The sequence below is a fragment of the Lipotes vexillifer genome, unplaced genomic scaffold (assembly GCF_000442215.2).
Source record: "Lipotes vexillifer unplaced genomic scaffold, Lipotes_vexillifer_v1.1 scaffold508, whole genome shotgun sequence".
NCBI classification, from domain to species: domain Eukaryota; kingdom Metazoa; phylum Chordata; class Mammalia; order Artiodactyla; family Lipotidae; genus Lipotes; species Lipotes vexillifer.
The window spans coordinates 468,381-493,114 of NW_006793099.1; the positions used below are offsets into that span (position 1 = coordinate 468,381).

The 24,734-nt window shown below is 39.1% G+C and overlaps 2 protein-coding genes across 3 annotated transcripts in view; one reads left to right on the plus strand and one right to left on the minus strand.

Annotated features, from left to right (window-relative positions):
- Positions 1-3,894, minus strand: part of NUDCD1 (NudC domain containing 1) — an 85,077-nt gene extending 81,183 nt beyond the window's left edge. Inside the window, exon 1 of the mRNA XM_007466235.1 lies at positions 3,545-3,894. Coding sequence (XP_007466297.1) covers positions 3,545-3,662 — 118 coding nt within the window. The 5' untranslated portion in view covers positions 3,663-3,894. The remainder of the gene's footprint in view (positions 1-3,544) is intronic.
- Positions 3,895-3,975: 81 nt separating this feature from the next.
- ENY2 (ENY2 transcription and export complex 2 subunit) lies at positions 3,976-13,905 on the plus strand. 2 transcript variants are annotated; one of them, XM_007466236.1, is made up of 5 exons: positions 3,976-4,126; positions 5,527-5,603; positions 9,385-9,455; positions 10,764-10,838; positions 13,625-13,905. In XM_007466236.1, the coding sequence occupies exons 1-5, from the start codon at positions 4,121-4,123 to the stop codon at positions 13,699-13,701; spliced, it is 306 nt and encodes a 101-aa protein (XP_007466298.1). In that variant the 5' UTR covers positions 3,976-4,120; the 3' UTR covers positions 13,702-13,905. The 2 variants fall into 2 exon arrangements, with proteins under 2 accessions (XP_007466298.1, XP_007466299.1); XM_007466237.1 differs by having other exon boundaries at positions 3,980-4,054; positions 13,625-13,888.
- Positions 13,906-24,734: the final 10,829 nt, after the last annotated feature.

The window sequence follows — 24,734 nt, forward strand, 5'->3', positions numbered from 1 at the left end:
GTGGTAGGTGGGCCTCTCACTGTTGTGGCCTCTTCCGTGGCGGAGCACAGGCTCCAGACGCGCAGGCTCAGCGGCCATGGCTCACGGGCCCAGCCGCTCCGCGGCATGTGGGATCTTCCCGGACCGGGGCACGAACCCGTGTCCCCTGCATCGGCAGGCGGACTCTCAACCACTGCGCCACCAGGGAAGCCCTAAGTTTAATATCTTGATTGTGGTGATGACTTCATGAGTGTATATGAACACATGTCAAAACTTATCAACCTATACCCTTAAATATGTGTAGATTATTGTTGTAGCTCAATAAAGCTGTTTAGGTTGTGATATAAAATCTTCTATTATTCATCAGTCATGCTGCAGCTCCAGAGACGAAACACTGAAAAAGACGGATACAGGACCCTCAATACAAAACTAGCAGTCTTAGCAGAGAAAACAGACACCAAATGCTAAAGTTTGATAAAGTCTATGAAGAATCAGGTACTGTGGAAAAGTACAGATTCTAATTTGTATAGATTCTATAGTATAGATTTTTACTAGATAGTCAAGAAAGGAATCTGAGTAACATGTAAACCAAGATGAAAGAACAGAGTATGAGTTAGCTAGGTGAAATATAGGAGGAAAATATATACATTTACTTAATGAAGAGTCTAGGGAAAAAATATAAGAACTGCTGGTTCAAAGGGCAGTTACAATTTTATACAAAAGGTTTTTTTGCTTAATTCTTTGGAAAAGAAAAAGACAAAGTGACATTTACTGTTTATGTAGCATAGGGGGTTTCAGAACAACTTAATAACATTTAAGACAAGGGACTAAAACTCAAAGCTCCAAGCAATTTGAGACCAGACACCACATCTTCATTCTCACATCCCAATTGGGAAGCTTCACACACCACAGGTGCCCACCAACAGTCTGCTGAATTAACATGAACCCCTTAGGTTGGTTATAAAAGAAATCAAACTGTCAGAAGTAGCTCAATCAGTTTTTAAAAGAATTAACCTCTTCTTCATCCTCCTCCTCAAGTAATTAATTCTTAATGAAAGCTCCTCATGTGAACTGTTGCAAAGCCTCCAAGCTGGTCTCCCCATCTCCATTCCCCTCATCTTCCAAACTCAATCTCCACAGAGCCTAGGAGTGAACTATTCAATCCCCAAACCTGCCACTTCCCTTCCACACTTAAAACCCTAAATGGCACCTCATCACCTCCACTTGTGCATCCCAAACAGAATCTAAAACCAACACTGGTGAAATGAGGGGCAAAAAAGAACAACTCAGTTTTTCATAAAGTTAATATATTCGATTAAGAGGACTATTTATTGTGAGATTTTGCTTCCTGCTTTTTTGGTGTCAAAATATCCTTTTGTTTATGAAAGGGTGGGTGAGTACGTGATAGTTCTTAAGAAACACCTGCACTTAGCAAATTAAAAAGTTGGTAAATCAATGACAGCTGAGCTTTATTTTTTATTTTAATTGCCCATGGAAAAGTCTGGGAAACATTGACTCACAGGATAAAGTCCAAAAGACAAAACGTGCCCTCACCTAAGTCCTCTCATTTTCCCAGTAGATTTTTTGCTCAGGCAATACAGCAATAGTGCCCTGCACACAACCTAATTTTTTCCCTTTGCTCATGCTTCCCATGAATGGAATGACCTCAACAACAACCTCTCTTCTTCATTCACTCAATGTACTGAGTACCCACTATGCCAAGCACAAGAGAAACACCACTGTATCCACGGAGCTCACAGTCTATTGGAGGAAACAGATATCAAATGTAGAGTTATTGATAAAAACTATAAGTACTGCCTTCCAAAGAATGGAATGAAGGAGCCCAAAATCGAAGGCAGGAAGCCTAGTCAGGAAGGTACTATAGTTCAGGTAAGAGATAACAAGGATTTGCACAAGGGTAGAGGCATGGAGAAGTCAAGATTTTGAGCTGACTAGATTTGCTGAGAAACAACAGGGGATAAAAGAGAAGAAATACACCAAAGGTCACTCTCGCATGAGCAATTATGTCAACCTGCACTAGTAGTCCCAATTTTTTATGCTTCCCTGGACCTATTATGCCCTTTGGTTTGAGCTTCCCATATTGACTCTAAGCTTTATTATACGACTTGCTTTGGCCAACGGGACAATAGCACACTTACTGCAATCAGAGCTTGAAAAACTCTTCAAGACAAGACTCTTGGAATAACCCTGTGCCAGCATGCTGAAGGATAAAGACCATCTGAAATCATCTTAAACCAGCCTACAGCCAGAGAAACCCCAAACATATGAGAAAGTACAGTCATGACTAGAACCACCTAGCTGACCTGTAGACTTGTAAGCAATAATAACTGCTTACTGTTTTGAGCCACTGAGTTTTGGGGTGGTTTTTTAATGCAAGGCTAACTAACATGGTGGTATCATTCATTTATATGGGGTGGGAGAGAGAAAGTAAGGGAATGAAAAGAAACATCAAGCTCATTTTCTCTTACCCTGATCAACTACCTATTCTTTAAAGCTCAACTTAGATATCAACTTCTTTTGGAAGCTTTCCCAGATGTTCCAGGCTGGTTTGGGAAAGATACTGAAACGTTATCAATATGTTTTGTACATATCCCTATCATTGCCTTACTGTCTTATAATTATTTGCTTACACTTTTCTTCCTAACTAGACAACAGCATTTCTATGTTACTGGCTGTGTCATACTCATCTTGATTGTATCAACATGTAACATAAAACAGGCTCTCAATAGAGATTTCTGAACTTATATAATTTATATATTAAATGAATAAACACGTATTTGATTCTATAAAACTTATTAACGCTAGATTATTTCTCAAAGTGTGATCCACTGACAACATGCATCAGAATCAGCAGGGCTGTGTATTAAAAATGCAATCTTTGAGCTCTTTATCATTAACAAAAATGCCATTCTTTACCTTGTAAAAACAAGGATGAATATTCCCGCCACCTACAGATAAACAAAACAAGTAGTAGAAGTGTGGGTACTAAACCAACTTTTCCTCAAACTTTTCTCGAGATGTAATCTACGATAGAGTCCTTAATCTGATGGTCCGTAGGTAATTGAAAACGCTCCTAACTGCAATGGAGTTTCTCTTCTAAGAACTGGGTCTCGGCCAGAGGAAACGGAAGCAGAAGGTCCTCCAAAGAGGTGTGACTTCTCAACGCACACGTTTATAGGGAATGCTCCAGGAGGAAAGCCTGCCCTGAGCTCTCTCCGCAGCAGGGGCCAGGCCAGGACAGACAGGCGGGCGGAGCCCAGAAAGCACCCGCATGCAGGACCTCAGAGCACGGGCAGCGGAGCCTAGAGCCGGCCCAGGGTCCCGCTACGGCAGAGCCACTCGAAGGAGGCTCCCTCGGGGGCCGGGGATGGGCATCATTCTCCAGAACCAGCCACTCTGGTCCACCCCTGCCAGGCAGGCCGTGAGGAAGGTCACGGTCGCCTGGCTACCCGGAGTCAGAAAAGAAGAAAATGCGGGAAGCGTCGAGTTTCGGAAGCCAAAAGGAGAAAGGAACAGAGTGCTAGGGGGCACCACCGCTACCCACCTGCGTCAAGCTCCAGCTGGTAACAGGGCAGCGGCTCGAGGGAAAGCTTATAACCCTCGAAGCGGGGATCCAACAGAGGTCTCTTCACCCGCAGGGAGCAATTAGCGGCCACCTCCATCGCCTTCCAGGGGCCTAGCGTGAGAATTAATAAAGTTCGGGTTGAAAGGTGCGCGCTTCACGCAAATTACCGTGGCTGGGAGACGGCGTGGTTCCCATCCCAGAAAACACTGCGGCGTAACATCCCTTCTGGGTAATGTAGTGCCCACGGGGAAGTTGGCTCTGTTGCATATTGGGATATGTAGTTTTTAGGGAACTGAATGCCCGTGCGACAGCAAGATCTGGACTCTCTTACCCAGAGGGCTGAGCGACCAGGAGGCGGCCCGCGCTGGTTAAATTCTCACATTATAGGCAGGGTGGCGAGACCCCGCCCCGGAAATGCGTGTGCTAGCTTTCTGTGTGCTTAGGTGCCCGAGCTACTGAGGGTCTAGGTCCGGGCAGCCGAAGAGTGTGGTAGGTAACGGTCGTCAGCGCAAGGGTCATTTCGTCGCTGGGAAGGGACGGCCCTCGCCCGCGGTGATGGTGGTGAGCTATGCCCGTGGTCCTCAGGGCCGGGACCCGGGCCCAGCCCAGGCTCCTTTCGATGTGCTGTCTTTCGTTAGCTTCCCCGACCCGTGCTCGCGGGCCTGTAGGGCTCTCCGACAGGGCGTGCTACCGGAGTTGGCCTGAAGCCAGTCTCGCTTTGTTTTCTGGCTCCTCCCCTCCCGCCTCTCCCGCTGTCTCCGCCCTATTCTGTTTGCCCAAAGACTGTCTGAACTGGGAGGGATCCCCTAGCGCCCTTGTTTTACCAGTGAGAAAACTGAGGCCTTTAAGAACTGACTTGTCCAAGGTCACTCTCCGTATTTTGGGGGCCAAGGCAAGATCAAGTTCAGTATTCTGCTAATGGTACGGACTAGACCTTAGTATTATTTTGAAAATGTTAGCCTCCAACTGCAAAAGCAAACATATCTTAGTCACTTCTCAACCTCTTTTTCCTGTTCCATTAAAAAAAAAAAAAAAAAACTCTGAAAACTCACTGCCAGTCTTGAGTCTTCATAGAGGCAGCGAGGTTGGGGACAACAAAAGTAGTCTCAAGTTGGTGACAGATAAGTGGAGTAACGTTAGCTTATTCCAAGTTTTAGTTTATCCTCCCTGTCCTTTTTACACCGTTTTGGTTGTCCGTTTTTACTGAAAACTGAGAATTTTCTAAGTTAGGAATTAATTTGAGATTTGTTTTCTCCTTAACCCAACCAGCAAGCTTTGATAAAGAGCATATACACACACACATACTTACAGCTAGTTTGGCAGTTGTAATTCTGGGTACATACTAGTGGAAAGTAAAGTAAAGCACTTCAGATCCTTACCCAGGAATTTCACTTTTCACAAACTGTGCTTACTCTTCTATTGATATTTAGGTTACATAGCTTCCCCCAAATTTTGAATACAGTTAATTAAGATGCAGAAATGATTAGCAGTCAGTTATTATGTGCGGTTAAAATATTTTGCGGCTTCTGGGGTCACAGTACCTGAGTTCAAGTCCTGCCTTCACCACTTTTCTATCTTGGTGCCTCAGTTTCCTCATCTGTAAAATACAAACTATGTTAATAGTACTTGCATAAAAGAATAAGATCTGGGAATTAAATGAGATTAAAAACAGTGCGTTAGCTCAGTTCCAGGTACATAAGTGTTTAATGTTACAGTAATTGTCATTATCCAAAGACTCATTAATAAAGGGTACATGGGGGAAGAAAATTGTAAAGTCATGATCATGACTTCTTGGGATGCAGTAAATAATATTAGGAGTAAGGACCTTGTTAACACACTGTTGAAATTTATCACCCCTTCAGTTGATAGACAGAATGTTAAATGTGTTTAGGTGCTTGAGAGGATTTAGAAGAAAATGCTTTGTAAGTGTTCTATATCTGAAAATACATGTTGATGTTCAGGTTAGCAAGATGAACAAAGATGCGCAGATGAGAGCAGCAATTAACCAAAAGTTGATAGAAACTGGAGAAAGAGAACGGTAAGTAATCGATTGTGTTAATTAATTACATTTAACATCTTTAAATTACAGTTATAAGAATCTAAAAAGTAACAAAACTGATGTCAGTGGAAATAATTACAGAAAATTGACATTATCAAAAGCAGTTCCTAACATCTGTTAAAAATGCTTAGGTCTGTTCAATATTGCAAGACTTGGAGGGAAGTGGATCATGTACAAAGATGAACAGGAAGTGACTCTCTCTCAAAAAATGTCTAATCTAATGGAGAAGAAAAATACATACCCAGATAACTACAATTGAAGATAAAATGTTACCCACTTTTTAACAGGGAGACAACATGATGGAACCAGTTTCAGTTACCAAGCTCTCTTAACCTCAGAGCAATGTGTGCTATTCCTACTCTCTGAAACATTCTTCTTCCTTCCCCCCATCTTTAACTAATTCTAGCTCATTATCAGGTCTTAATTTAAGTATCATCTCTTGTAAAAATCTGCTAACTCCCAAATACCTTGTTCCATCATAGTATTTAATCACTTTGTATTATAATCACCTCCTTTGCTAGTTTGTATCAATAGAATCTGAGTTCCTTGACAGCAGAAATACTACCGTATACCAAGCATCGAGCCTAGCACATAATTGGCCAGGTAAATATTTGAAGAATGAACAGGTTTGGAAGTACAGAGGAGAGTCTAAGGAATCAAAAAAGGCTTCCAGGAGCAGGGTGATAAATTGTATGAGATAAATATATATAAGGAACAAGAGGGATCTCTCAGTTCTACCTGGGGATTAAGGTAATCAGTAAAGCTCTCACAGAATAGTAGAAGTGGTACTTCAGCTGGGTAAGAAGGATTAGCAGTTCCCCAGCCCGGTAAAGGAGAAAGGACATAGTCTAGGCAGATGGAACCGAATATGCAAAGTCAAAGAGATTTGTTACAATATGATAATATTCTGGGGAACTGTGCAGTTAAAATGTGAAAGACAGTGGACAGGAGAAATGTGGCTTTTGTATAATCAGAAATCTTTCCATTCACAATGATAAGAAACTGAGTAACTGGCTCGGCCAATTTCTATATAAGATCGTGTGACTAAAAGTCTAGGGCTTGAAGGTGCTTCAGGCACCGCTGGGTCCAGGCACTCAAAAATTGTTGCCAAGAACATGTCTGTCTTTCCGTCTCTCATCTCTGCTTTCCTCTCTGTTGGCTTTATTCTCAAGAAGGCACTACCCACAAGGTGGCAGAAATTAGCGGTTCAAAATTTACATCTCTCCACCTGAGACTACCGTTCTCCTAGTAGTTTGAGCAAAGGAGCTAGCTAGATTACCATCCTACTTAAGGTAATAGGCCATTCATAATCAGCGTTGCCTAGGTCACATTTCCATTGCCAGAGCCCTACCCGGATTTCTTACACCGAGAGTTGTGGAGTGTTTTTACTGTCAAAGAAATGGCAGGAAAATAGGTGGTAGTTTGCAAAAACATCTGTTGTTGACTTTATCCTTGGGTGGTGGGAGTCATTAAAAAATTCTAAGAAAGGGACTGACTAGATCATATTTGCACTTTAGGAATGTTATTTTGGCAGTATGGAGGATAGACTTGAAGGGCTAGAGATAAATTGCAGAAGATAATAGGTTAAAAGTGGAAAACAGCAAAAATGGACAGAACTTACAGGTGTTTTTTTTTTAAGTAAAATCAACAACCCTTGACATGAGGAATGAGGAAGAAGAAAGCCTCTAGAACAGTGCCTTGGGAAACTGAGAGGATAGTATTGCCAATAATGGGTGTAGGGTATTATGTATTACTGTTTTTTTATCTGTTTTCATTCATGCAGCTTAAAGTTACTGAGTTTCTACCATATGCCATGTCCTGTTAGGTGCTGAAGATATAGTAGTGAACAAAATGAAGCCTGTTCTTTTACACAGCCTACATTCTAATGGGAGGAGACAGAAAATAATGTGTAATATGTCAGATGGTGATGAGTTCTAGAGGAAAAATAAAGCAGAGAATAATCAGGTGTGTTATTCTGGATAAGAAAAAAAAAGTAGGCTTCACTGAGATCAAAAGGATATGAGGGAGTGAGGGGACTCCTAAGAGCCATGGTCCTGACACAGGAGCTTTCCTGGCATTTGTTTTTCCTTGTGTGCCTTGTGGGACCTTAGTTCCCGGACCAGGGATGGAACCGAGGCTCCAGCAGTGAAAGCGCCAAGTCCTAACCACTGCACAGCCAGGGAGTTCCCTGGCCTGGCATTTTGAAACTAATAAGACTGAGTCAGCTGGGTGAAGGAGAGAAACAGTAAAGTCAGAGGCATTGCTTCGGAGGGGGCAGACCATGCAGGGTCATTTAGGTTGTAGTAAGGACTTGAAATTGTATTCTGAGTGAATTGGGAAGCCACTGGAGCGTTTTGAGCAGTGAGAGGAGAAGGATGTGTACAAGGGAAGTAGCAGGGGGACGAGTTAGGAGGCTTTGGCAACAGTCCAGTCAAGAGAAGATGTTGGCTTCAACTAGGTAGTAATGGCAGAGGTGGTGAGAAACATTTGGATTTCAGGTATATATTTTAAAACTGGAACCAATAGGATGTGCTTATGGGTTGGACATTAGTGTTATCAAAATTGCTGAGTGGGGCTTCCCTGGTGGCCCAGTGGTCGAGAGTCCGCCTGCCAATGCAGGGGACACCGGTTCGTGCCCCGGTCTGGGAAGATCCCACATGCCGCGGAGCGGCTGGGCCCGTGAGCCATGGCCGCTGAGCCTGCGCGTCCGGAGCCTGTGCTCCGCAACGGGAGAGGCCACAACGGTGAGAGGCCCGCGTACCGCAAAAAATAATAATAATAAATAAATAAAAATAAAATAAAAATTGCTGAGTGAAGGATGCTGCCAAGGTTTCTAGCCTGAGGATCCGGAAGAATGGAGTTGCCAGTCTGACAAGGAGAACAGCTTGAGCTGGAAGAGAAGCAAGAGTTGGGTTTTGTCCCTGTTACGATTAAATGACTTAAACATCTAGATGGAAATGTCACATAGTGGATGTTAGGAATACTGAAAAAGAAGCAGTTTGGTTTGGGACTTGACATGTTTAAGCTGAGAAATGAGGTGATTTAGGTTGAAGATTGAGGTTTTATAAGACTAGGTATTGCAGAAGGATAAAATATTTTATTGCACCCATGATGCCATTAGCTGTAATACACACCAATATTTTTTTAACCTTTAAGAATAAAGAAAATACTGCCAATTAAATGATGATAGGCATGCCAATTACTGACTTGTTAAAATGTGGGAAAACACAGTCTTAGAATTAATGAAATACCATAGTTAATGTGTAATTTAGAAGGATAATGAGAAAAAGGGAGGGGCAAGTCTATGAGATTAGATATATTAGGGGCAATAAGAGAGCTAATGGGTAAGAATTTGTAGTTAAAGAATGGATTTTGGAGTTTGAAGATTTCAAAAGTACGGCTGCTTGAAACTCAACTAATACCCTTCTGAAGTTGTACAAAACCCACAATATTCCTGTTGGAGGGAAGTAGAAAGTGTGTAAGAAGGTCAGAGAGTAGGGTTTCTTAAGAAGAATTGTACCCCATCCACTTCATTGAATTTTACTGATGACAAAAATGAGGCCCAGCATTTAAATGACTTGCATAAGATCAAAGAACTTTTTAGTGGTAGAACCAAGATTAGGCCATTGTTAAAGTTTTATAACTGGAAGGTGGGATTTTTAATTGAACAGTTGAAGCTTTGCTTCAAGCATTCCTATCTAAGATATTGTACACTTGAACACTATTGTAGTTTAATTTGGAAACACTTCTTTTTCAACAGCCTCAAAGAGTTGCTGAGAGCTAAATTAATTGAATGTGGCTGGAAGGATCAGTTGAAGGCACACTGTAAAGGTAATCTGTTTCATTTAGAAGATAAGCTAATTCCATAGCTCTCAACTGTGTTGGTTTGGAATTCATTAGAAAAATTATAGTCAGTATTTTAAGATATATTGAGTGCTCAAGCATAATTTTAAACAAATAGAAAATTGAAGCTTGTGGTAATAGATTACCTCCTCTCAGTGATAATATGTAGACCTATTCCTTAATTTTTAGAAATTTTCTTTGTGTTTCTCTTAAAACAAGTGAGGCAAGATTTCCTCTGGCATGGAATAAGGTGGGAACCTTTTTTGCTGTGCCTACTCAAAGTGAAACATTAATTATTCCTAGTCTGTTTTTCTTAACACATTGAGCACTTTACGGTTGGCAGACTTACAGGAATTATATCTCCTATCTTTAACAGTGTTATTTTTGAAAAAATCATCTATGAAAGCTCTTAGAAAATTACATGTATTTTTAAAATGATAAAATGGGAGCTTGTTAAATTGCAATTAGGTATTGATGATTATGCCATTAGATACAATTACAAGTGTCACTAAGATGAGCCTCCTTCCTTTCTGGCTCAGCTTTTGGTATGCTGGAATTCTGGATATTTATAATGAATTCTCGTATTGGTTTCTACAAATGATAATAGAAACTATTTATATCATTAACCGGAAGAAGGCAATGTGCCAAATTAATAAAAGCATAGACTTTGAGGTCATACAGACCTTCACTGGTTAGAGCTGGATTTCAAGTCGTGTTTGAATGAGTTATTTAATCTTTAAGCCTCACTTGCCTCACCTTTGAAGTGGGAAAAATGCCCAGCCTGTCAGCTTATCGCAAATATTAAATGATGCAAAGCACCCAGCACATAATAGGGGTCCAATAAGTGTAAACTCCTTTCTCCTTCTTTTGGCCCAGCCTAGAGAAGAGAAAGGAGCAAAGGAGTTGTTCTATATTTTAATTTGGGGCTGTGAAATTACAAGTTAGACTTAAATTACAGTTTTTTCCCTCCATACATTCAATAGCTGATGTGATTATCGTGAAATAAGATCTCTGCAGTTGTAAGTTTCCAGTTTTTTACAAATATTAGATTTGAATTTACAGTTCAGATTCATTCTAAGTGTTACAATAATTTGTTTTATGTTTTTGATCTGGTGAATACGTACTGTGTTTAAGGTTGAAATAAACCTTCATTAGAAAAGAAAAAAGAAGTGTCCTCTTTTTTTTTTAAAGACCAGTCTGTACTCTAAAAACATGATCTTAACCCTTCCTCTATGAAAATCTTTCTTGCAGATAATGATTTTAAATGATATGATTTGTTTTTTGCTTTTGCATAAGAGGTAATTAAAGAAAAAGGACTAGAACACGTTACTGTTGATGACTTGGTGGCTGAAATCACACCAAAAGGCAGAGGTAAGGAATGAATACAAATTGTGTGAAAGGAATTGTGGGCTAAGACATGATTTTTTTTTTTTTCTCTTTTGCTGGTGCAGCTTTTCTTTCTTTTTACAAGGACAAGCACCCTTTCCAAAATTATGTGGGTACTTGCATCTCCTCTTTGGGAAGAGTTATAGTTGCCTCACCAACTTTTGTGCATGGTCTTGAGTAACAAACAAGTAAGAGGTGTAAAACGTTTTTGCACTGTTAAAACAGTACACAAATGTAAGTTGATGTGGTTGTTAGAACAGATCATTTTTAAAATACAGGATTTTGGGCTTCCCCGGTGGCGCAGTAGTTGAGAGTCCGCCTGCCGATGCAGGGGACACGGGTTCGTGCCCCGGTCTGGGAGGATCCCACGTGCCGCGTGAGCCATGGCCGCTGGGCCTGCGCGTCCGGAGCCTGTGCCCCGCGGTGGGAGAGGCCACAACAGTGAGAGGCCCGCGTATCGCAAAAAAAAATAAATAAAAAATAAAATAAAATAAAATACAGGATTTTGTAGAGGCAAATATTACCTGAAGCTAGGATTTGTAAACTTTAGCCTGATATTTAATAATTCAGAGTTTTACACCAGCCCCTGAGTCATTGCTCTCTTTCCTTATTAAAAGTAAACAAAAATGTCTTCTTGAATGTCTAATTACGAATTTGGTAGCTCCATAACTTCATGGTCAGGGTAATTCATATTTAAGACTCACACTTCAACTACCTTCTTAATTTCTCCCTTTAATACCTTGTTTAGAGAAGCCAAAGGAAAGAGAGGAAGTCGTATATTAACAAACTATTAACAAAATATTTATATGTAATAAATATTAAGTCAGGAATTACATCATATAATTAAGTGTAACAAGATTATTTTCATCATTTCATTTGAGGAAGTCAGTGGGGGGAGGGAGAGTTGTATTATAAGTGGAAGCAGGTAAATTAGATGGCCCATTAGTTATTTCCTCACACAGAAATAGTAAAAAGAATTTAAGTGTGAAAAGTAAATGATTTTAAAATTATTACTAGGGAATACTAGTCCCCTGAACTGCTACCATGTGGAAGGAGCTACAACATCTCATGGTCCTTTCCAGCCATCTTTTTAGGGCTGTTTACAGCTAAACAACATGACTTTTTTGGTCAATCATGTCTCAGGAAAAGGAGGGGGAAAAAGCAGTATTTATTGTTCTCCCCATGGATTTATGTTTTAAAATAAATTTCTATAATTTCTTTTTCTACTTTTCTTCTGTAATTTATGCTTAATCTGTTAACATTTAAGAACTTAATCTGTTAACAGGGTACAAATCATCCTTTGCTTCTCCTTCAATACTTGTGTGTTGGACATTTCAATCCGTTGTAGTTCCCTTGCTAGAGAATGAGCAAAAAAGAAAAGAGAAGTAAAAATAAATCTTTTCTTTTATTTTCATAGTGTTCTTTTTATTGTCGAGAGGTATTTGTTTTTATTTTTTAAATTAACATACAGTAAAATTGACCCTTTTTTAGTGTCAGTTCTGTGAACTTTATACACATGTATAGATTCACTCTAAAAAACTCCCTCAAGCTGTTCCTTCATAGTCACACCACATCTCTAACCCCAAGGCAGCTGATCTGTTCTCCATCACCATAATTTTGATTAAAAGTATATTTAACATATATAGTGATCACATTTGCAGTGGACTTGAATTAATTATGTAGTCTTTATTTCTAGGCAGGCTTACAGTAAATTTATAAAGAGGAGTATCTGTATAGTTAATTCCTTATTGTCCTTATTTTTAATAGCCAAAAAGGGGGAAAATAGTGTAGATTTATTTATTGACATTTAATATTAATTTAAATTTCAAAGAGCAGGGCTTTTTTTCCTTTTTGTTTTTTTTCCATGCCACACGGCTTGCAGGATCTCCGTTTCCCAACCAGGGATTGAACTCAGGCCACACAACAGTGAAAGCCTGGGATCCTAGCCACTAGGCCACCAGAGAACTCCCATTTTCCCATATTTAGTTTAATATTCTGAGTAGATAATACAGTTACATGGTTCAAAATTTTAAAAATAAGCCTATAACAAATACAGCTACTGTTGAAGCTTTTGCCTTTGCTCATTCAAGTATATGCATTTATTTCAATACAGTATTGCCAAATTACCTTCCCCAAAATGCCTTGTCAGTTTATTCTCCCACCAGCTAATATGAGAGGGCCAGTTTTCCCTCAGTCTTGCCAATACATACATTACTGACCTTTGGATTTTAGCCAGTCTCATTGGTAAAACATGCTATCTGAATGTGGTTTTAATTTTCATTTCTGTTGTGAGGTTAAACTCCTTTTACATTCAAGAACTATATGCCTCTCCTTTACTTCATCTCCTTTGCTCATTTTTCTGTAAACCTGCTGATCTTTTTCATATCAAATTGAAGAAATTGTGTAGTAGAGAGATTAGCAGTGTTTTCTGTTTTTGTTTTTGTTTATGGTAATTTTGACCAAGCTTATTAAGTTGTTGCATTTGAATCAAATTCATCAATCTTTTACAGCCTCTGTTTAAAAAAGGCCTTTTCTATTTCTAGTTTAAAGAATTTTCACATGTGCAATATATTTTTAGGTATTGGATAGTTCATTCAAATAATGAATTGCAAATATACTTTATTTTCTCAAATGTCTTTATTTTTTTATTGAAGCATAAGGGTTACTTTTGAAATTATTTCATTGGTAGTCTGAATAAAATACCAAATCTCAAATTGACATATATTAATTGGGATCTTCTTTACTCTTATGTTTTTATTTTTATATTTCAGCCCTGGTACCTGACAGTGTAAAGAAGGAGCTCCTACAAAGAATAAGAACATTCCTTGCTCAGCATGCCAGCCTTTAAGATTGAATTAGATTGTGTTGTTTTGTGGTTTTATTTCTGAAAGTAAAACTTGCCATAAATTAGGAATTGATTTCCCAAAATAAAATCCTTTTTTGTATGATGGTATACAGTTTTCAGTAATGATGTATACAATTGTATTGATTTTTTTCCCTAAATGTGTTATTTTAATAAATATCTCATGAATGAGTTTGAAGTTTCCTTGGATTTTAGAATAAATGGGACTTTATTAATAATTCATCAAATTTGTTAAGAGAAAAAGTCAAGCATTGAATATAGTTTAAGTGTTAAGTATGTAAATGTTAAGTAAGCAAATCTCTGTAATAACAATTGAGGAGAGGTAAGCAGCCTCTTCTGATTGTTTGGATGTAGTGTATGCCTCTTTTGAATTCCTATCATATTTTATAATATATGTCCCACCTTGTACTACAGATATCTTACTTCTTATTTGTTATAAACGCTGAGGGTTAGGACCGGGTCTTACTCATCTTTATGTGCCTTCCTTATTCCTCAAAGAATTTACCATCTTATTGGAAGAGAGAACATTTGCAAACTGGCTCCATACCAGGCTCCTCTCACATACTCTACTCATCTGAACTTTGAAAGCAAAAACTAAATTGCATCCCCACTTACTAAGGTCAAGAAAGAACTTAATGGGAAATAATCTCCACCCATAGCTTTACTCTGACATCAAGATGGGCAAATCCATGGACTTTTGTCTATTCTTATGTGACCTCTGCTGGAAAACGAGAATGTTGACCATCCAGCCACTTGGAACTCTTCCCACTGCTCACGTTGTTTATACCTACCACTGGAAGCTCCTTCTCTTTCTTGTGGATACCTTTTGCTGTATGGAACTTTAAATAATGGTGTTTCTTAGTGCTCCCTCTGGGCCCTCTGCCTAATGATATAATTTCCTGGGCAGATACCAGGAAAGTTGGGTCGGACCATGGCTTCAAATACTAACAGGTTGATAAATGTTAAATTGCATCTCCAACCCAGCCTCCAGATCCATATACTCAACTGCTATGGATCAGCTTCCTTGAATGTTCCATAAACACCTCAAACTGACCCCACCTAAGAGTGATTTTCTTTTTCCTCCAGTAACTGCCCCTACTGTGTGGTGCCTCCCAGACATACAGATTACCTGAGGAGCTTGTTAAAATACTGATTCTGAAGGCAAGGGAAACGGCACAAGATTCTGTATTTCAGGCAAGCTTCTCAAAACACGCTTGTGCTGCTGATCAAGACCATTTTGAGTGTAGCAAGACTAAATTGTCTCCCTGCCTGCTTAACTTAGGCTCTCTTAGTTCAAGCCCAGATTACTTCAGTCGGCTCTTAATATTTCTGCACTCCAGTTGCTCCATGTTTCCTCCAACGTATCTTCCACATTAGTGCTTAAGTGACCTTTTACTAAAATTCAAGCCTGGTCATTTTATTCCCCTACTTGAAATTTCTCAATAACTTAGTTTACAAGGTAAAATTCAAGCTCTGCCGTACCACCTAGGCCCTTTTTGATCTGCCATTTACTTATTTCTCTGGGTAAAGAGTCCCCAAAAGTACCAAGTTGTTACACCTGTAATGCATTGGAAAATCCACGAAAATGGAAAGCCTTTCTACTTATGGCATTCCTACTTGGCCTTCAAAACTCAGCTTGAGTCATTGCCGAAATATTCTGACGTTTCTTGCTCTGGTTTAGATTCCCCACCGTTTTTCTGTAAGAAGCACCTGTGCCTAATTTCAACACTGTTTTTCCAACTTCAACATGCATCTCCTGGAGGGAAGGAAACATGACTAATTTTTACTTTGTATGATACTCATTTGTGGATGAATGGACAAAGGAATATATGAATGCACTAGTGAATGAACATTATAGGAGCACCAAAGAAGGTAACAATTGAGTGTAGCTGAGGAAAGCCTTTATGTTAATTTTTGGTTCATGTTCTAGAGATACAACTTTATATTTCTGATGAATTTATAGTTTAAGTGTAGTCACTGAACCAACTAGACTTAATTATGTAAATTTTGAGTCCAAGATACACACACAATCATAAAACTACCCCAAAGAATTTTTTGTTTCGCCTCATCTCTTGTAAAGCAATGATCCAAAGTAATGATAGTTATATTCACCATTCTGCTACCAATTATCAAAAAGGAAACAATCTTAAATGGTACATAAATGTTAAAAATGAGTATTTTTTATTTCATAGTACTGTATATGAAAGCGAATCAAAAATTGCTCATAGAAATAACTTTTAATAGCTCAAAAGCAAACATGAAAATGGAAAGTTATGAAAATATTTTGAAATGGAACAAAAATAGCTGAATCGAAAATATGTAATAGCAATTCAAAATACTAAAGAGCCTAGATTTAAAATAATAGTGCTGATAACTCCCCCACCACCTCTAGGTTTTTTTTTGACATCTTAGAAATTATAGTTTGCATCTAGAACACTGATACCTTTCAAATAAACCGACTTTGTGTATATTTTGACTCACATCACTGATTTATGTAAACTAGGAACACATTCTTTAAAAATCTTGCACCCTTTCGTGCTCAATGTTGGAAATTCAATAGAAGGTTACTGTTACATGACTGTGCTGGGTGAGTAAAATACTAATTAAGATTACCATAAGCTTCTCTTGTATAGGATTAAAGAAGACCTAAGTAAATTATTTAGTAATCGCTTTGCTCTGGCATCACAGGTGTATCATTTGGTTGCACAGTGCAAAGCCAGGGCCTGGGTTTTCTGGGGATTGGTAATTGGATATGGGACATTTCATAACTTGAAAAAAGACTCCATCCAACTCAAGAGAATTGTGACAGCTGCTCAGTAGCTGACGTTGGAAATGATCCAATGTGTGTGTGTGTGTGTTAACTCTTCTTGTAAATGGCTATCTCATGTTACTCAGTGACTCCATAAAAACCCCTCATATTTACCATTAGAAACCACACAAAAGTCATTGGATGAATCTTCCAAGAAAACTAAGAGGTGCAATCAGACTATTTGAACTGTGTTCTCATCTATTATACTGAATTATCAGGTAAGGCTGACTCTTCTGCCTCAGTTTCCTCATCTGCTCAACAGATCTGATAATGCTGACCTGGGAAGAATGAAAATTTTTAAAACTGTAAATATTATTAGTAGGATAATTATAAAAAGCAATCTGGGTAATCAGAAAAAGCAATAGGGATTCACATTACTCCTAGGAAAAACTAAAAATATGTAATTATTTACTATGTGTCTTCTAGATTTATTTAGATACATGAATTACACTTGTGTGGAAAATAGCTGCTTTTATTTTTCAGGAATTTATAAATAATATTAATTGCCATGAGAATACCTACAAAAATAAAGACCAGCATAACTTGATCAGAATAGGAAAAAAATCACTATAATGGCACTTAGCAGGGTGAGTTGAAATTATCTTTTTACCCTCGTTTTACTATGACACAAACTGTATCCCACTTATCTTTTGATCTTCGGTGTGAAACAGAGTAAATTCTTGACATGTTCTTTTAAATGAATTAATAAATAAACGGCAAAAGGGAAAACCTGTTTATTCCAGACTTCGAATTTATTTGGTTATTCTGCTTATCAGCCACCAGGGGGCATTTGAAGCCTGTATGTTGATCCTCTCGGGGGCTCACTGAAATGTGTTCTCATTTCAACAGGCCCAAAAGCAGGCCAGTCAGCTTTTTCAAGATGGAAAGTGTAATTGAATTAAAGCTTAATATGAGGATCTCAGAATGTGCTTCTGGTATAAATTAAGATGAAGCTACACTGAGATATTATTTTACTGGGATAAGAATAATAATAATGTAGATATTATTTTACTGGGATCATTTTCTGAAGCCAATTTAGTAATTCAGGCAGCAAATTGATTTAAATAGCATACACCACAACTGAAATGATTCTATTTCAGCTATTTTATCAAAAAAGAAGCACAGTGTGTACATTAATAAATAAAATAATTTCCAGTATATTTTCCCTGTCATGCTCCTCTCTCAGAAAGCCCTTTTAAAAGGTAATAATATTCATATTTTCCTTTTTCTTACTATGTAACTTTGTTAAAAAATATACATATGTGCATAAATAAAGCATTATATAGTTCCAAACCCTGTGGACATTCAATGAACGTTGGATTATGATGACAGTGGTGAAGAAAGCCAACAAATGAAGGCAGGCAGAATCTGCACTCATGGTGCAATGTTGCTCATAAAATAGTTTCGAGTACAGCAGCTGGTACTTACCACATCTATAAATGCTTTGGCTTTGTGCCTGGGATCACCAGAATTAAGTGATAATAAATGCCTTTCATTTACTTTATACCTTCGTATTCTAAAATTATTTGTGGAGGGCACAGCTTTGAGAATTTATCCTTCCTAGGCAGCTAGTTATATCAAAGTTGGGCTTTGGCAGGGTAAGAGGCACTAAATAGAGTAATTGAAATAGAGATGTCCATTAAACCACAGCCTGTGTGACTGGGTGATTTAGGTAGTGATACACATCGTGTCATTTGGGGAGTGTTCAGTGTGGCTAGTACAGTATGTAAGTGAGTGCTCTGGTCTCAGTTCTACCACTATTGTGCTTAAAGACTTCATCAGTCACTTAAATGTTCTACGTGCAGTTGCCTATCAATAACACATCTCCTTTCCGCTAGGGATGCTGGGAGTATAATAAAGTATGGGAATTATGGGCACTCCTCTTCGGAGGTGTGACATAAAGTCAAAGTTATGGTAAAGGACTTTACAAGTCCTTATATATATGCTGTACTTTTCTCCTTGTAACGGTGCTCATAAAACAGTTTTGTGTATGGAGTCTATCTCCCATATTTTACCCCATCCATAAACATCGGGCTTTCAGCAGACGTATTTCATGATAAAGCACTGAGGCTTTCACTGCTCAGCTGCATTTCCTATGTTCCTGATGCAATTCTTTCACTTTACAGAGACTTTGTAGAGACCTCGTCAGTTAATGACCCCTTTATCATTATTATCCATCACTCCCTTCATGTTCTTTCTTCCCTCCCTACCCACTTAGATTTGATGGTTTATCATTAGAACTCCTATACAATTACCCTGAACTTCTCTCTTCTTTTTTTCTAATCTCACACACAGTCGTGCTTAAACCTAGTTACCCTGAGCGCTTCCTCGCTGCATGCACCTGATCTCACCTGAACTCTGTTGAGGAAAATCACACAACCCTTCTGTAAGTTCCACTCTAAAATAACAACATTCTCAAAAACAACTGGCATGAACTTTTCAAAAATGTTAATGTCAGAAAGAATGAAAGACTGAAAAAAAAAAAGACACAAAGGTCAGGAACCATTCTATGTTAAAAAAGAGAATGAAGATACATTAGTATTTAAAGCAATGTGTAAATAAAGAAATAAAACAACTATTGAGAACATTATTAGGGTAATTGGAGAATTTTAAACATGAACTGTGGCACTGTTAAAATTCCTGAATGTTACATTTGTATTCAAGTAGAATGACCTTGTTCCATGGTGAAGCATTTAGGGGTGAAGTGTCACATTGTAACTAACTCTCCAATGGTTCAACAACAGAAATGTATATATTTTTAATATGGAGAGAAAGAATATGTGAGTCTAACAGAAGAGGATGTAAATGCTTATTTCAGATAGGTTTGAAATTTTTCAAAGTAACATTTTGAAAAGAAGAAATGATCACAAATCTCAATGAACACTTTTCACTGCTTAAGAACTCTCCTACGCTTTTCTAGTATTGAATATATACATTTTCCCACTCCCCTGAAATGCTTATTTCACACTCCTCCCCTGTACTAACAATACTGCCTTATGCTTTATCAAGGGACAACTGCAATCAGACAAGAACCCAGCATCACCAAAACTACCAGCCTTCCTGAATCTGCACCCACACATCCAGCCTTTCCTCTGCCTGTGCTCTGTGCTTTTCTCTCTTTCTCAATGATTGCCCTCCTGTGGTTGTCCCCCTCTTCCGTCAGAAGTTTCTCTCTAGCAGCACAGTCACTTAGCACAGTAGTGTCCCTCTTTTATAAAAACCATGTCTTGATCACAGATCTCCCTCAAGGAACCGCCCCATTTCTCTGCTCCCATTCAAAGCAAGGAAGGCGGCATCACTGAGTTGTCTCTAGGTACTGTCTCCACTTCTTCACCTGCCACTCATTCACTCATGGAAAGTACATTCCAGTGAAACTATTCATGTCAAGGTCAAGAGAGACTTACTACCTTAATCAACCTCTTGGCAGCATCGTAACAAGTGACCACTCTCCTTCCTCAGTCACATTCTTTCCTTGATTTCTGGGCTACAAGACTATCTGACTTTCCGCCTAACTCACAGCTGCTTTCTGTCTTGTTTGCTGACTTCGGCTAGACCTCTAATTGTTAGAGTTCCTCAAATCCTAATCACGTGATTTAGTTTTTTCTCTATCTGCACTCTCCCTAAATCAAGGGTTCTTAGCTGTTTTTGTGTTACTTTAGCAGTAAAGTGAAGCCTATGAATTCTCTCCCAGAATCATATATTTAAATGCACAAAATAAAATTCTTAGAATTATGCAGGAAAACTATACTAAAATATAATTATAAGATATTTCCAAATAAATGCATGATATTCCTCTTTATTAACGCAAAAATAAGGCAATGTATTTCAAACACAGGTAAGCTTCATGTCTTATTATTTTAAAATATCAGTGTAAAGTCTTATTCAAGTTATTTATTAACTTGTATAAGAACATTAAATTATGAGATGGTATTCAACAGGACAACATACATACATCATCTATACATGGTATGTTGGACATTCCATCAATTTCAATTTTTTGTTTTAATGGTTGCAAGTATTGAAACTCTTGATTGGTTAAGATATATATATATTTTTGCAAATGGAGTTAAAGCTTCTTTACCTTACTCTGCAAGGCCAAAAATCTTATCTCAAAGAACACCAGAATTCTCAAAGGCTTTTTGTGTTTAATAAGATTTGGTTCTAAGATCAAGGTCATAAGCTAGGACAAAATCTTTTTTTTTAATTAATTAATGTATTTATTTATTTATTTTTGCTGTGTTGGGTCTTCGTTTCTGTGCGAGTGCTTTCTCTAGTTGCGGCGAGTGGGGGCCACTCTTCATCGCGGTGCGCGGGCCTCTCACCGTCGTGGCCTCGCTTGTTGCGGAGCACAGGCTCCAGACACGCAGGCTCAGTAGTTGTGGCTCACGGGCCTAGTTGCTCTGCGGCATGTGGGATCTTCCCAGACCAGGGCTTGAACCCATGTCCCCTGCATTGGCAGGCAGATCCTCAACCACTGTGCCACCAGGGAAGCCCAAAAATCTTTGATAGAGTTTATATCAGGAAGAAAAGGGTTATAGATCTGTGGTTCAGCTTTAATACCATCAAGATAGAAGTAACTTCTGAAGGAGTCCTCAGTAGTTCCTAGGTGTCCATAGATTTCTTTTTTTAGAAAAATTGATAGCCATCTCAGGGTAAAGCACCTTCTCCAGCATTTCAAAGTTTGGAAAGGATGTCAGTCTCTGTTCTGGTCTTCCCAATCAGCTGCTAATCCTAGAGAGCTTACAATTTTTTATTTTAAAGTAGAAACCATAATGGGCTTGAAATGAATGCTTTATCTCATTCATATGATTAAAAAATAACTGCCGGGTGAGTCAGCACAAGGATAAATCATTCTTTTCAAGGTATTGAGTGTGGAATTTCTTTTCTTTCAGAAAAACTAAAGCAACTGTCTTTAATTCAAACAAGCACTTAGGTCTCGTTCTCTGGGAAAGCCAGTGAATTATTTGGTAAAGATGGACTTCCTAACCCGGTCATCTTATTGACACTTTTAAAAATGTAATGATTCAGAGGAATTATCAGAGGATAATGTTAATGACTTTTCTGATGGTTGGCAAAGCTTCTCCCAAGATTAGAAGAAAATTTTTAATTCCTGGTGCATGTCTGTGTAAAAAAACAAGAAGTGATGTTATGATGAGGTGCTTCCTATTCCATTAAGGTAGCAATACCAGATATATTACCAAGCATTGCTGGGACCAGTCATGTAAGGAGTATAATGCTTTTTTTCCAGTTGAAGTTTTGTTTGGAAAAATAATTTTTTAAAAATGAGCAATAAAACAACTTTTCACCATTTCCAACATGTCAACAGACTTGATAGTTTCCAAAGAAACTCACAAAATAAGAATTCTTCTTCCAGGTGCATACTCAAGGGGAATGGTGAGGCTGTTAATTCCTCCATTGCTTGTTTCAAAATGTTAAGATATTTCCATAATTCTACAATGTATCAAAACATTTGACATTAGAACCTTTCCTAGATTTCTGTTGGTTTGAAACTTTGGGAGCTAACCAGGTGAAATCTGAAACTGGCCCCCATACATGGAGGGCAAGGAGAGACTGAAAAAATAGGCAGATGACTCCAGATTGGTAGGTGGAAGGTTTAATAAATAAGGGAACTTACATGTGAGGCTTATCTTGGGTGGCTTCAAGACAAGTAGATTTCTGCACCTGCCTCCCCCCACCCCCTTTTTTTAAAGTGTATATGGAGGACTTAACGGGGTTCAGTCACATATTCAGTCCTGATGGTCTCAACAACACCTTACTTCTCAAGGCTGCATCCTTGAAAATGGCTCCCACTGTGGGAACAGTGGGCAAAATATATATTCCAAGGACAGGGGTGGGGGTGAGGAGCCTCTGATTGCTTGGTCCATCTTGAGGGTCAACCAATGGTCATATTCTTGATTCATTGACCTCTTCCAACAATTTCTCTTCTGTTCCAGTCCAAAAACCAACTTGAACATTTTCAGTGCACACGGTTGAACTAAAGTCTCTCTTTAGTTTATAGGATGTTAGAGAAAAGAAATTTGTTAAATGGCAAATCCAAGTTTGGGGAGTATCCTAGCTCTTTGTCTTGAGATTTTCTTGCATGAAAAAGCCTGCTGTTTGCAAGAATTTTTAAAAATAAAAACACTGTGAGGGGCTTCCCTGGTGGCGCAGTGGTTGAGAGTCCGCCTGCCGGTGCAGGGGACAAGGGTTCGTGCCGCGGTCCGGGAAGATCCCACATGCCGCGGAGCGGCTGGGCCCGTGAGCCATGGCCGCTGAGCCAGCGTGTCCAGAGCCTGTGCTCCACGACGGGAGAGACCACAACAGTGAGAGGCCCGCGTACCGCAAAAAAACCCCAAAAAACCAAAACAAAACACTGTGTTGGCACACAAACCATAAAAGAACTAATCGATAAACTGGACTTCATTCAAATTAAAAATTTCTGCCCTGCAAAAGACACTGTCAAGAGAATGAAAAGTTAAGCCCCAGACTGGGAGAAATTATTTGCAAAAAAATATTTCCAATAAAGGATTTTAATCCAAAATATACAGAGAACCCCTAAAATTCCACAATAAGAAAACAAACAACCTGATTTTAAAATGGGCCAAAATCCTTAACAGACACCCCACCAGAGATCTATAGATGGCAAATAACATATGAAAAGATGTTCTACATCATGTGTCATCAGGGAAATGCAGATTAAGACAATAATGACATACCATTACGTACCTATTAGAATGGCCAAAATCCAGAACACTGACAATACCAAATGTGGGGGAAGGTGTGGAGCAACAACAGGAGCCCTCACTCATTCCCGGTAGGAATGCAAAATGGTACAGCCACTCTGGAAGATAGTTTGATGGTTTCTTACAAAACTAAACATACTCTTACCACATGATCCAGCAATCACACTCCTTGGTATTTACCCAAGGAGAAGAAAATTATATTCTTATAAAAATCTGCACATAAGGACTTCCCTGGTGGTGCAGTGGTTAAGAATCCGCCTGCCAATGCAGGGTTCGAGCCCTGGTCCAGGAAGATCCCACATGCCGCGGAGCAACTAAGCCCGTCGCCACAACTACTGAGCCAGTGCTCTAGAGCCCGTGAGCCACAACTACTGAAGCCCACACACCTAGAGCCTGTGCTCCACAACAAGAGAAGCCACCGCAAGGAGAAGCCCACGCACCACAACAAAGAGTAGCCCCCGTTCGCTGCAACTAGAGAAAGCCTGCGCGCAGCAACAAAGACCCAACACAGCCAAAAATAAATAAATAAGTTAATTAATTAATTTAAAAAATCTTCACCCAATGTTTACAGCAACTTTATTCATAACTGCCAAAACTTGGAAGCAACCATGATGTCCTTCAGTAAGTGAATGGATAAATAAACCATGGTACATCAGACAACAGAAGATTATTCGGTGCTCAAAAGAAATGAGCTAGGGCTTCCCTGGTGGTGCAGTGGTTGGGAGTCTGCCTGCCGATGCAGGGGACGCAGGTTCGTGCCCCGGTCCAGGAGGATCTTGCGTGCCGCAGAGCTGCTGGGACCGTGGGCCATGGCTGCTGAGCCTGTGCGTCCGGAGCCTGTGCTCCGCAATGAGAGAAGCCACAGCAGTGAGAGGCCCGCATACCGCAAAAAAAAAAAAAAGAAAGAAAGAAATGAGCTATCAAGCCATGAAAAGACATAGAAGAAACTTAAATCCATATTACTAAGTGAGAGAAAACAATCTGAAAAGACTGAATACTGTATGATTCAAACTAAATGATACTCTGGAAACAGCAAAACTATAGAGACAGTAAAATGGTCAGTGGTTGTCATGGATTTGGGGGAGGGAGGGATGAATAGGAGTGCAGAGGATTTTTAGGGCAGTGAAACTACTCTGTATGAAACTTTAGTGGTGTATACATATCATTATAAATTTGTCCAAACCCATAGACTGTACAAGGGTGAACCCTGAACTATGGACTTCAGGTGATAATATATCAATGTAGATTCATCAGTTGTAACAAATGTACCCCTCTGATGTGGAATGTTGATAACAGGGGAGGCTTTGCATATGGAGGGGCAGTGGGTATATGGGAAACTTCTGTACCTTCCATTCTATTTTGTGAACTTAAAACTACTCTAAAAATAGTCTATTAAAAAATAACACCACTGTAGCCTTTGTGTACCATCACATTAACTAATGCACAAGTGTCTGAGACAGAAAGAG

Bases quoted from the DNA above. Each gene is read 5' to 3' on its own strand.
- ENY2 (XM_007466236.1), top strand. The intron at 5,604-9,384 runs GTAAGTAATCGA...CTTTTTCAACAG, and splicing joins GAAACTGGAGAAAGAGAACG to CCTCAAAGAGTTGCTGAGAG. The intron at 9,456-10,763 runs GTAATCTGTTTC...CTTTTGCATAAG, and splicing joins GTTGAAGGCACACTGTAAAG to AGGTAATTAAAGAAAAAGGA.